Raw genomic sequence first — 12,236 nt, 5'->3', positions numbered from 1 at the left:
CGGGCATGGGGGCTGGACTAGAAGACCCTAACCCTAACCCTTCCAGCTCTGTTATTCTGCCCTTCCTTCCTTTCTTCCTTCCTTCCTTCCTTCCTCTTGGACTAGAAGAGGCCTCCAAGGCCATTTCCAGCTCTTTTATTCTGCTATCCCTCCCTCCCTCCCTTCCTTCCTTCCTTCCTTCCTTCCTTCCTTCCTTCCTTCCTTCCTCTTGGACTAGAAGACCTCCAAGGTCATTTCCAGCTCTTTTATTCTGCTATCCCTCCCTCCTTTCCTTCCTTCCTTCCTTCCTTCCTTCCTTCCTTCCTTCCTTCCTCCCTCCCTCCCCATCACTGGAGATTTTTAACAAGAGATTGAACAGCCACTTATCTGAAACGGTAGAAGGTCTCCTGCTTGAGCAGGGGGGGGGGGGCGGGGGCTGGACTAGAAGACCTCCGAGGTCCCCTTCCAGCTCTGTGCCGATTGATTGATCTGGCACCCCGTTCAGTGTCCCAACTTCAATGGATCAGCTACTCAAAACAGGGCGCTCTCCTCCTTCGAGCCTATTCATAGATGTGATCACAGGCTCTCCTGTAGGGCAAAGCCAAGCTTCCTTCGTCATTGTTTTAATTTGGAGGGTTGAATAATGCGGGGCGGGGGTGGGTGGGTGTTGCAGTTCCAAGTGGGGTGGGGGTCTTGGATTGGCCCTGATCCGACAGTTATGTGCTCTCCCGGCGGGGTGTGTGTTTGTGTCTTCAGGAGACCATGGAAAAACTCACCTGGTTGGCATCTGAAAGGCGGCTGAGCCAGGAAGGAGATTCGGAGGAGGAAAACTCGCAGGAAGAGAACTCGGAGCCGGAGGAGGAAGAGGAGGAGGAGGAAGAAGGGGAAGGAGAGCCTCTGGAGAGCCAACGGAAGGAGGACGAAATGGCCGACGAGGTTGTGGGCCCGGCGGACGGGACGGCCTCCTCTCTCGCCTCGACCTGCGCCGCACCGACAGTGGAAGCCAGTAGCAGCCCTCCAGGTCAGTTTTCTTTAAAATTGGGGGGTTTTTTTCCACCACCTCTCCTGAAATAAGATCGGAAAATAACAAAAGGCATAAATGATTTTTTTTTTTAAATGAACAACTTTGGAAAAAGTAGATATATGGCTCCAGTTACTCACTAGATAGAAGACATGATTAGAACAGATGGGTGCAATGGCCTAGAGGTAGAGCTCTCGCCTCCCAATTGGTAGGCTGTGAGTTCGATCCTAGGTAGAGGCAAATATTTCTCTCTCTGGGCACGCTGAGAATGTTATCTGCCGAACAAAACTCCGCATTGGCGACAGGAAGGGCATCCGGCCAGTAAACACTCAGCTCCGTTTAGTTGCCCAGATTCCATCCCGCAAGGGATTATGGAGTCATTAAAATAGGATGATGGTAATATGGTAGAAGACATGATTAGAAAGAGAGCAAGCGAGCGAGATGACATTAGATCGATGTTTTTCAACCGTGGTCACTTGAAGATGTATTGACTTCAACTGGTTTGAGGTCAGCTTTCCTCAATTCCATCTGGCAGGGTTAGGACAACCAACCGTGGTTACTGATAGAAGAGAGAATTTGTAGCTCGGGGTTGAACTGTGGGAGTCCTTGGTGCTCCTTGAGCTGGGTGGTTTTCTTGTAGACGTTTCATGACCCAACTAGGTAATAACATCAGTGCTAGAGGAGGTAGTGTTTGCAAGGAGGTGGAGGAAGATTGTGGGGTCCCTGGGCTATCTGAGCTTGGTGGTTTTCTTGCATAACGTCATCAGTGCTGGAAGAGGGATTTTCAGGAACCCCGCCTCCCTTCTAGCACTGATGCTGTTACCTAGTTGGGTCATGAAATGTTTGCAAGGAAACCACCACGGTTACCCCATCGTGCCTGAGAGGCTGCACCCATCCTGTTCTGTCCCCTCCCGGCCTCAGCTACGCGAGCTGGCTAAACGAGCCAGTAATTGAGTTCATGGCTGCTATCAGTCCTGGCAGGGAATCTGCAGCTGCCTGCCAAAGTCTCCCTTTTATCTTGGGGTTGCCAGGCAACCAGGAAGTCAGCAGTCCAGGCCGAATGTTCAGCTCACTTCTCCGAGTCAAAGAGTTCAGCTCAATTTTTGCTCTTCACGGAGCAGAAGAGCAGCCAGGATTGCTTTTATACTCTGTGGGGTGTGGCTCCGTGACTCAGCACTTCCTAGGCTTGCCCCACCCCTGCTTCTGTTGTTCCCGCCTCTCCTGCCTACGAAACCTAGGGTCCAGCCAGGCCTGATTGCCAGCAGCTGGGCCTGGAGGTGTGGCCTGGGGGGGGGAAGAGTCAGGGGACGGAGGCCTCGTTATCTCTTCCACCTGGCCTGCCTCTGGCTCCTGGAGCTGAGCTAGGGAAGCCGGTGCTCCAGAGGTAAGTCCTGATGGCCCTTCCCCCTCACTTTCCGAGTCACTTTCTGGCAGGAGGCCCGGCTCAGGGGGCGCAGACACAACACATCCTCTCTTGATCTCCCATATTTTTCGCTCCGGCTGCCTTGTCTTAGGAGAGAACCCCAAAACCACCACCAAGAGTCGGGCGTCCCACCGAGCCCGGGCCAAGCGGGGGCGGGGCCGCACCAGCAAAGACGCCTCCAAGCTCCTCCTCCTTTACGATGACGACATCCTGGAGAGAGACCCGCTGCGCGAGCAGAAGGACTTCGCTTTCGCCCAGGCTTACCTGAACAGGGTAAGGAGAACGATGGCTCGAACGGTTAGAAGGCCGGGCAGGAGGTGAGGCAAGCTCGCGTTCGAGAGCCGCTGCGGGGCGAGGTTGAGTTCTCATCCTTTGCTCCAGCTCCTGCCTGGGACGTGAAATCGAACGGGACTGAGTTCACAACCGCTTTGCTTAACCATGGAAATTCCGCTCTGTTCTGACCGAGGCTTTCCCAGCAGCACAAAGCCGAGTCCTCGTCCCGATAAACCCCTTTTATTTACTTTACGGTGAATTCCTCTCCAGCAAAGTCTTTCCTCTCCCACAGCCTTTCAAGGTAGTTCACCATTACCGACCTTTATCAGGCTTGGAGAGCGGCCAGGCTGAGATCTTCCAGATGCCGCAATACTTGGCAAGAATGCAGGAAGGAACTAATTGTCTCCTACAAACTCCAGTCCCCTTTCGCTCCTCTTTTATTCCTCCTGGGAGGGGCCCTTCATTGTCCACCTGTGGCCTTACTCCTGAGTCGACCCTTGTTCTTTAGCTGTTCCTTTCGTCTGGCAACTCTGCGCACGCATGGGCACACTGGGAACAGGCTCCAGCTGTTCACCTGCCTCGCTGATGTCCGACTCCGAAGGCAGCTGATAACTGTCAGATGGCCCTGGCCCCCTCTCTGCCTCCGATGCAGAGCCCTCATCAGAGCCTTCCCCAGACTCCAGGACTGGCCCATGTTCCTCCCCAACCTCCTCACTGTCTGAATCTGTTGCCAGGTCCGCTGGCGGGCCACAACATGCTCCCGATTGCGGTCGTAAGTCGAGAACTTCATTTACCCCATTGCTGAGAACCGCAGTAGGGGTTTTGGCAACTCTTGTTGTTGTTAGTTGCGAAGTCGTGTCCGACCCATCGCGACCTCATGGACAACATTCCTCCAGGCCTTCCTGTCCTCTACCATCCTCTGGAGTCCATTTGGCAACTCTACCCCCCCACCAACTAATGTTAATTCTTGGTTTCACCCCACAGGTACGTGAAGCATTGCGCCTCGTTCCAGGCAAATATGAAGAATTCCTCCGCAACATTTACGAATTTGAGAACAACTTGCAGAAACAGACGGCTGTTGATCTCTACGCCCGGCTCCGGGTCATCCTTCAGGACTGGCCTCAACTCTTGACTGATTTCGCGGCTTTCCTGTTGCCTGAGCAAGCTCTGGAGTGCGGGTTGGTGAGTCAGCTGGGGAAGTGAGGGTAGCTCAGCTTGGCAAGGGGGAGTTGAGGCTGGGGAGGGGAGAGAGAGAACGCCTGGGGTTCACACCTGGGCTCGGTTTACTTGTGGTAGCCTGTTGTTGCCCGCCGGTGGCCAGCTGAGCTGGCAACAGAATCAGACAGTGAGGAAGTTGGGGAGGAACTTGGGCCAGTCTTGGGGGCTGGGGAAAGCTCGGACGAGGGCTCTGAGTTGGAGGCAGAGAGGGAGATAGATGGTGTACGCTGGGGAAACAAAACAGCCACTTCATAAGAGCATGGCACAACATAGCAGAACAAACCCATCAGGACAAGATTCAGGAGCCCATCTGCATTTCAAAGACAAAAGGCGGCTCTTTTGAAGACAGCCAAGTCCACAATTTGGACAGAATGGACCGCTGGTTTGAAAAAGGGGTTCAAGGGGCCATCTAGGTCCAAATTGAACAGCCCCTCCCTCAACAAGACGGATACGTCTATCTCCAATCTACAACACAGATCCTTTCAGCAGTTCCAAGAAGGCTCCATACCCCATTTTGCCCCACTCAGGTGACCCTGAGGACACAGAGAAACCTCCAAGTGGCCTCAACGACCCTCTAAAAAGGATGCAAATGACCAGCTGTCTTGCAAGGAGTATCAATCCTTCCATTCCCCTCCATCCGGTCAGAGCTGAAGAAGCTTCCTTGGTTGAGAAGCAAATGGTCTTCCAAAGACAAACCAAGAAAGTCCGGTTGTCTCTTGGAAAAAAACCCCACCTTTGGGACAACCTTAGAAGACGGAGAATGTCCACAAATGGTCCGCACTGCCAGGGTTGTCCTCACGCAGATAAAAACTTTCTTTTTTTTTTCTTTTTTTCCTTCCACCAGTTCGAGGAGCAGCAGGCCTTCGAGAAGAGCCGGACGTTCCTCCGGCGGTTGGAGATCTGCTTTGCTGAAAACCCCTCCCACCACCAGAAGATCATCAAGGTGTTGCAGAACTGCGCGGATTGTGTACCCCAAGAGATCATGGAAGTAAGACCTTTTCTTGCCCCTCCTTCGTCATAAATCGGGTCTAGCCCTGATGATGTTCCCTAGTCTGGTAGTGAAACGCCCGCAAGAGAACCACCAAGCTCTGAAGAGGTTGCAGAAAAAAATGCTTTTAAAAGGCTCCGACCATCCCAGCTGAGTTGCCTGATCGTCAGAGGTTTTTGTTTTCAAAACAAATGCCTTTAAAAGTAAAAAAAAAAAGCCTCTGATCAGGAAACTCAGCTGGGATCGTCGGAGGCTTTTAAAAGCACTTTTTACAACCTCTTCGGCCGAAGAAGTTGCAGAAAAAAATGCTTTTAAAAGCCTCTGACGATCCTAGCTGAGCAGCGGGATCATCAGAGGCTTTTTTAAAAAAAACTTTTAAAAGCATTTTTTCGGCCAAAGAAAAAAATGCGTTTAAAAGTTAAAAAAAAAACCACAATCTCTGATGATCGCACAGCTCAGCTGTGCATGGGTGGGGGTGGGAGGAATCAGGGATTTTTGCTACCGGTTCTCCAAACCACCCGTCGCCTTCGCTACCGGATCGGGGGATAGCAGGACAGAAGTAGACGCCGAGATCGATTTACCTTCCTGAGCAAGTCACCTTTGTGACTTCCGAACGTTTTTTCTTTCTTTTTTTTTTAATTGAAAAAGTTTTACAAAAAAAAAACTTCCCCTCCCTTTCCCCCCTCCCTTCACAAACCCCCCACCCCCAGTTCCCGGAACAAACACAAGGTATAAAGATAAAGCAAACATATGCTAAAAAATTTTCCCTCCTAACTCAATTATACTCCTACAGTTCTCATCAGTTCCTAACCTTCCGCAAAACAATCAGAAATAATACATCCTAATCATTCAAAGGCAGTCTGATAACTCTTCGTCTGATATCTACTTTGAATATAGTCAATCCATTTTTTTCATTCGTTTAAGTATCTTTCTTGCGTATTGTCTTTCAAAAAGGCTGAGATTTTTGCCATTTCAGCCAAATTGGCAACTTTCAATATCCATTCTTCTATTGTGGGTACTTCTTTTTTCTTCCAATACTGTCCTATCAGTAATCTTGCCGCTGTTACTAGGTTTAAAATCAATTTAGTCTCAATTACTGTACAGTCCATGATAATTCCCAGCAGAAAAAATTGCGCCAGGAACTCGGAACGGTTTTTTTCTGCACCCAAGCAGATGGCTCTCTCTCTCTCTCTCTCCCTATTGATGTTGTAGTTTGCTTGCCTGTTTTAACCCTCTTGAACATCTGGCTTTAGCTGAAGAACCAGATGTGGCAGCTGCTGAAAGGACACGATCGCCTCCAGGACGAATTCTCCGTCTTCTTCGATCACCTGCGCCCCTCGGCCAGCCGTCTGGGGGATTTTGAAGAAATCAATTGGACGGAGGAGAAAGAATATGAGGTGGGGGTTCCCTCTTCCCCCCCCCTCTTCTGGTCCTCCTGGGAGGGGGAAATCGATTGGGACAGGTGTGGAGGTCAGCTGATGGGAGCCCGATCTGCAGTTACAGGAGGTAACCTGGCTTCTTGGCCCCTCCCCCTTCCAGTTTGATGGCTTCGAAGAAGTCTCGCTGCCCGACATGGAGGAAGAGGAGGAGCCCCCCAAAATCCACGCCGCCCCAAAGAACAAGAGACGGAAAGAGCTGGGGAGCCAGAACGCCGAGAAGGTGAAAATCCAGCCCCTCGTTTTCAGGGAATGTCGCTTAGCAAGGAATGTCGCTTAGATGCCTTCGCAGTTGGAAGTTCACATCATCCGAGCTTTTAACCATGGGTGGTGAAGGTTTTAGGTCTTGAGGAGTCTGTATGTCTTTGGTGGCCCACCTGTGCTGGGTGTGGCCCTGAACACCTTGGTGTTTATAGCCACAGTTTCATTGGCTGGGAAGGCTGGGGGTAGGTAGTAGATAGGGAGAGAGAGAGAGAGAGAGAGATACACTGGTGTGTAGATTGATGATAGATAGATAAGATAGATGATAGATAGATAGACAGACAGATAGATAGATGAGATAGGGAGACATGATAGATTGATGATAGATAAGATAGATAGATGATAGATCGATAGATAGATAGATAGATAGATAGATAGATAGATAGATAGATAGATAGATAGATAGATAGATAGATAGATAGATAGATAGATAGATAAATGAGCTAGGCAGACAGATGATAGATTGATGATAGATAGAGACAGACAGACAGACAGACAGATAAACACAGACTTTTAATTTCTGATTGTGCAGCCCAGGGTTGGTTGAAAAATGGGCAGCCAGATCAATCTCTTAAACAAAAATAAATGAACATTTCCTATGGAAATTGCCCTTGCTAAGTGGGACAGTCCCGTAGCTGAACAGCTGCTTTGCTTAGTGACGCAGTTGCCAGTCCCCCTTAGGGTCATCGGGCGAGGGTCGAGCCAGCAATCAACGGACTCATCGGAGCTGGCTTGAAAGCAGGGATCCGCCCTTCCCGCGGATACGCTGGCTGGATCGACCTCCGTATGGCTCATTTTGGACTCTGGTTCCACCCTTTCAGGAGTCCGAGTGGCCGGAAGGACAGAAGGACTGGTGCAGCTCCTGCCACGAGAGCAGCGGAGACCCCCGGCTGAAGCGCAGCAAACGGCGGACCTGTACCAACTGTAGCAGTAAGGTGAGGAGGGGTCTCGGGGAAGGAGCCGGAGAGGGAGAAAAACCAAGCCCCTCTGGAGTGTCCCCGAACCGGCCAAGCAGGAGCGTGGCCAGCTGCCCCTCTCTCACCTGGAAAGATTGACAGGTGTCGCTCGGCCTTCCCACAGGTGGGAGACCCCAAAGGCTCCAAAAACAAAGAGCCGGGCGAGTTTGCGGAGGGCCGCGCCCAGCAAGAGCCCAGCCCTCGGCCGGAAGGGAAGGAGACCCCCGAGGGCAACGCGGAGAGGAGAGATGAAGGGGAAGCCGGCCCCGGCAGGATCAGAGCCGCCGCCCGGAAAGGAGACTCTGCCGGAGGAGGAGGTGCGTCTGGGAGGGGGAAGAAGATGCGGTGGGATTATGGAAGGGGGTCTGCAGGAGGAGAGGCTGGGTTTTGGGGCAGAGGGTGGCTGTCTCATCGGACACAGATGTCACTTTGGGGGAAGGAAATCCTTCCCTTCCCTTCCCTTCCCTTCATCTCTTTTTCCTTCCCTTCCCCTTTCCCCTTCCCCTCTCCTCCCCTCCCCTTTCTTCCTTTCCTTTCTTCCTTCCCTTCCCATTCTCCCTATTCCTTCATTTCTTTCCTTCCCTCCCACCTTCTTCCCTCCATATTTCTTCCTTCCCTCCTTCCTTTCCTTCCCTATTCCTTCCTTCCAACCAACCCTCCTTCCTTCTTTCGATCCCTTTCCCTCTTCCCTCCTCCCGTATTTCTTTGTTCCTTCCTTCTCACCCTCCTTCCATTTGCGTTTTATCCATCCTTCCTTCCTTCCTCCGACCCTCCCTCCCTCCCCTAGTTCAGCAATTACAAAACTGACTCCAGTGTCCAGTTGGATTCACCCGTCTCTCTCTCTCTCTCTCTCTCTCTCTCTCTCTCTGCATCCCAGGTGCTCGGCTGGAAGGGAAGCCCCTTCCATCCAGAGAGGTCCCCCCTCCCGAGGGGCTCCTCCCGTCAGCTGGCAAAACCGCGGAGCCTCACGCTGCCCCTCCCTGCCCTCCAAACGGGGCCGACCCTGCCAAGAACCCACCTGCGGCTCCCCTTCCGCCCTCGAGAGGGGCCATCCCCCCCAAACCGCCTCGCCTGAAAAGCAGCCTCTGCCCCACGGAGGGGAAAAGAGAGGCGGGGCACGGCCCCAGGAGTGCGGGGGAGGCCCCTTCCGTCCCCAACCTCGACAATTCGGAGACAGAAGGTCCTCCTTCGAAAGCAGTCCGGCCGGATCCTCATTCTCCTCCATCCTTAATCGGGGCCTTCGTTCCTTCTCGGCCGAGTCTCAAGGAGCCGGGCGGCCGCTCCCCCACGGGGACTACAAAACCCAAAGCCAGGGAGGCGTTGTCCAAAGACCTCCCTCTGAAGACTTTGGGGGCGAGCCTGCAGACCGAAGCAGAGATGTCCCCAGCTGGCGGCACGCAGGCCGCCAAGCCAACGGGAAAAGCAGCCGAGGGAGGGGCCGATGTCCGTTCACACAAGGAAGAGGTCGGTCCAGATCGCGGCGGCCTCGTCACGGGAGAAGACCCGCAGCCCAGGCCCATCGAACCCACAGTCTGTGCCAAGAACATCAAGGTCAGCTCCACAGGGGAGAAAGTGGTGCTATGGACCAGGTAAGCCGCCTCCTTCCTTTCCTGACGCTGGGCTTCGGAAAGGGTCGTTTTTTGGGGGGGGGGGAGTAGAGAAGTGGGCTGGCTTCCAAATCCCCTGGCTTTGCTTTCCTTCCCAGCTCTAAAGCAAGCAGTTCCGTTTTGTCCGGCTCCTTGACCGTTTTTAAGGCTGTTTAAACCCAAGGGGATGATTACCTCAATTTATTTACAAATTTATTTCGTCTCACCTATATATTTTCAGTCTATTACAGTCATCTTATCTATCTATCTGTCTGTCTGTCTGTCTGTCTGTCTGTCTATCCATCCATCCATCCATATCTATCTGTCTGTCTGTCTGCCTGTCTATCTATCTACAGTATTTATATCTATCTATCTATCTCTGTCTGTCTGTCTATCCATCCTCTCTCTCTCTCTCTCTCCATCCTCTATCTCTATCTCTATCTATCTATCATCAATCTATAATCTGTCTGCCTATCTTATCTATCTATCTAATCTCTCTATCTATCTATCTATCTATCTATCTATCTATCTATCTATCTATCTATCTATCTATCATCCTCTATATCTACCTACCTACAGTATTTATATCTATCTATCTATCTCTATCATCTATCTATCTACAGTATTTTTATATCTAGCTATCTAGCTATCTAGCTATCTACAGTATTTATATCTATCCATCTTCTTTCTATATCTATCTATCTATCTAGCTATCTATCTAGCTATCTAGCTATCTAATCTATCTCCATCTGTCTGTCTCTCTTTCTCTCTGTCTATCTATCTATCCATCCTCTATATCTATCTATCTATCTATCATCTCTATCATCTTTACAGTATTTTTATATCTATCTATTTATCTATCTACAGTATTTATATCTATCATCTATCCATCTTCTATATCTATTTATCTATCTATCTATCTATCTATCTATCTATCTATCTATCTATCTATCTATCTATCTATCTATCTATCTATCTATCACCTCTATCATCTTTACAGTATTTTTATATCTATCTATTTATCTATCTATCTACAGTATTTATATCTATCATCTATCATCTATCTATCCATCTTCTATATCTATCCATCTATCTATCTATCTCCGTCTGTCTGTCGCTCAGCTGATCATCAGAACTTTTTTTAAAACATTTTTTACTACCAGTTCGGCGAACCAGTAACATTTTTATACTACCGGTTCGAGCGAATCAGCCCGAACCGGTAGCATTTCACTCCTGGGTTGGATGAAATCTGTCTTCAATTCCCTTCCTCTTCCAGGGAGGCCGACCGCGTGATCCTGACCAGCTGCCAGGAGCGAGGGGCCGATCCGCAGACCTTCAGCGCCATCTCCGAACAGCTGGGCAACAAGACCCCAGAAGAGGTGGGCCTTCCTTCCTCCTGGGGGGGGGGGAACCCCACCCTCAATTGGCTCAAATGTGCCTTCTGGGAGAGCCCCGGGCAGGGCGTTGTAAAAAGAACCGGAAACATAACTTTTAGCGCGAGGGGCTCTCCAAACGTGGCCACTTTTAAGACTTGTGAGCTCAGCTTTGCTGGCTGAGGGATTCTGGGAGTTGAAGTCCACAACTGGCTGAGGGATTCTGGGAGTTGAAGTCCACAAGTCTTAAAGTTGCCAAGGTTGGAGACCCCCGTTTTAGAGCAACATGGAGCATTTCTCCAGAGGGGGCAGAGACCAGGCATGCTGGCTGGGGAATTCTGGGGGAACAAAGCCCATACATGCAGCCTGGAGGATTCTGGGAGTTTTGAAATCTGCACAAAGTGGCTGGGGATTTCTGGGAATTGAATCACAAGCCAGGCTAGGGAATTGTGGGAGTTTACGTCTGTACACGCTGTTGGGGAATTCTGGGAGTCGAAGTCCCTACATTCTGGCTGAGGAATTCTGGGAGTGTTGGAAGTCTACACAAGCCAAGCTGGAGGATTTTTTGGGGGGGGACGGAGCGCATACATGTTGTCTGGGGGATTCTGGGAGTTGAAGTTTTCACAAGCTGGCTGGGGATTTCTGGCAGTCCATATATTTTGACTGAGGCATTCTGGGAATTGAAGTCTTCACAAGCCGGGCTAAGGAATTCTAGAAGTTAAGGTCCATACATGCTGTTGGAGAATTCTGGGAGTTGAAGTCCTTCTATTCTAGCTGAGGTATTCTGGGAGTTGAAGTCCCTCTATTCTGGCTGAGGAATTATGGGAGTTGAAGTCTCTCTATTCTGGCTGAGGGATTATGGGAGTTGAAGTCCCTCTATTCTGGCTGAGGAATTATGGGAGTTGAAGTCCTTCTATTCTGGCTGAGGAATTATGGGGCTTGAAGTCCCTCTATTCTGGCTGAGGAATTATGGGGCTTGAAGTCCCTCTATTCTGGCTGAGGAATTATGGGAGTTGAAGTCCCTCTATTCTGGCTGAGGAATTATGGGAGTTGAAGTCCCTCTATTCTGGCTGAGGAATTATGGGAGTTGAAGTCCCTCTATTCTGGCTGAGGAATTATGGGAGTTGAAGTCCCTCTATTCTGGCTGAGGAATTCTGGGGAGTTGGAAGCCTGCACGAGCCAAGCTGGGGAATCCTGGGAGTCGAAGCCCACCCATCTTCCCCGTTGCCAAGAGTCACTGAGGTAACACCGCTGCTCTTTCCCCATTCAGGTGGCCCACCGTTTCCGCGAACTGATGACCTTGTTCCACACGGCCTGCGACGTCAGTTCCGACGACGAGGAAGACGGAATGAGCACCAGCCACGGCGACCAGCTCTCCGACAAAGATCCCGCCCTCTCGGAGGACGAGCGGGAAGAACCGGGTTTTTAAGGCTGCAGAGAGGAACTTTGGGGTCCGGGGGGGGAGGAGTTTGACCCCCTTCACTGGGGGCTCAACGGCAAGACGGCGAAGATTTCATGATTTTTTCTTAAATTTCCCTGTGTGAGGTGGGCTGCTTGGAGGGGGAGAAAAACCCCTCCGCCATCTTTCTCTGATCTGTAAATATGTTTTGTTTTTTGTTTTTTTAAAGTAGGAAATGTATAAATTAATGGGTGGGCCCCCCGAATATTTATTGAGTGATCGTATTTTAAGGAATTAAAGCAGGACATTGTGACGCCGTTTCC

At 50.7% G+C, this 12,236-nt stretch overlaps 1 protein-coding gene across 4 annotated transcripts in view; it reads left to right on the top strand.

The window, feature by feature from the left end:
- GON4L (gon-4 like) overlaps positions 1–12,226 on the top strand; it is a 42,432-nt gene extending 30,206 nt beyond the window's left edge. For all 4 annotated transcript variants that reach the window (XM_058159953.1, XM_058159952.1, XM_058159954.1 and 1 more), the window contains exons 22-32: positions 736–1,000; positions 2,515–2,696; positions 3,681–3,878; positions 4,759–4,902; positions 6,156–6,299; positions 6,442–6,561; positions 7,421–7,534; positions 7,680–7,872; positions 8,433–9,144; positions 10,418–10,520; positions 11,785–12,226. In XM_058159953.1, coding sequence (XP_058015936.1) covers positions 736–1,000; positions 2,515–2,696; positions 3,681–3,878; positions 4,759–4,902; positions 6,156–6,299; positions 6,442–6,561; positions 7,421–7,534; positions 7,680–7,872; positions 8,433–9,144; positions 10,418–10,520; positions 11,785–11,943 — 2,334 coding nt within the window. In that variant the 3' untranslated portion in view covers positions 11,944–12,226. The remainder of the gene's footprint in view (positions 1–735; positions 1,001–2,514; positions 2,697–3,680; positions 3,879–4,758; positions 4,903–6,155; positions 6,300–6,441; positions 6,562–7,420; positions 7,535–7,679; positions 7,873–8,432; positions 9,145–10,417; positions 10,521–11,784) is intronic.
- Positions 12,227–12,236: the final 10 nt, after the last annotated feature.

Source organism: Ahaetulla prasina, chromosome 17 (assembly GCF_028640845.1).
Source record: "Ahaetulla prasina isolate Xishuangbanna chromosome 17, ASM2864084v1, whole genome shotgun sequence".
Lineage (NCBI taxonomy): Eukaryota > Metazoa > Chordata > Lepidosauria > Squamata > Colubridae > Ahaetulla > Ahaetulla prasina.
Note: the sequence above shows the minus strand (reverse complement) of the source record. Positions and strands in the feature narration are given on the sequence as shown.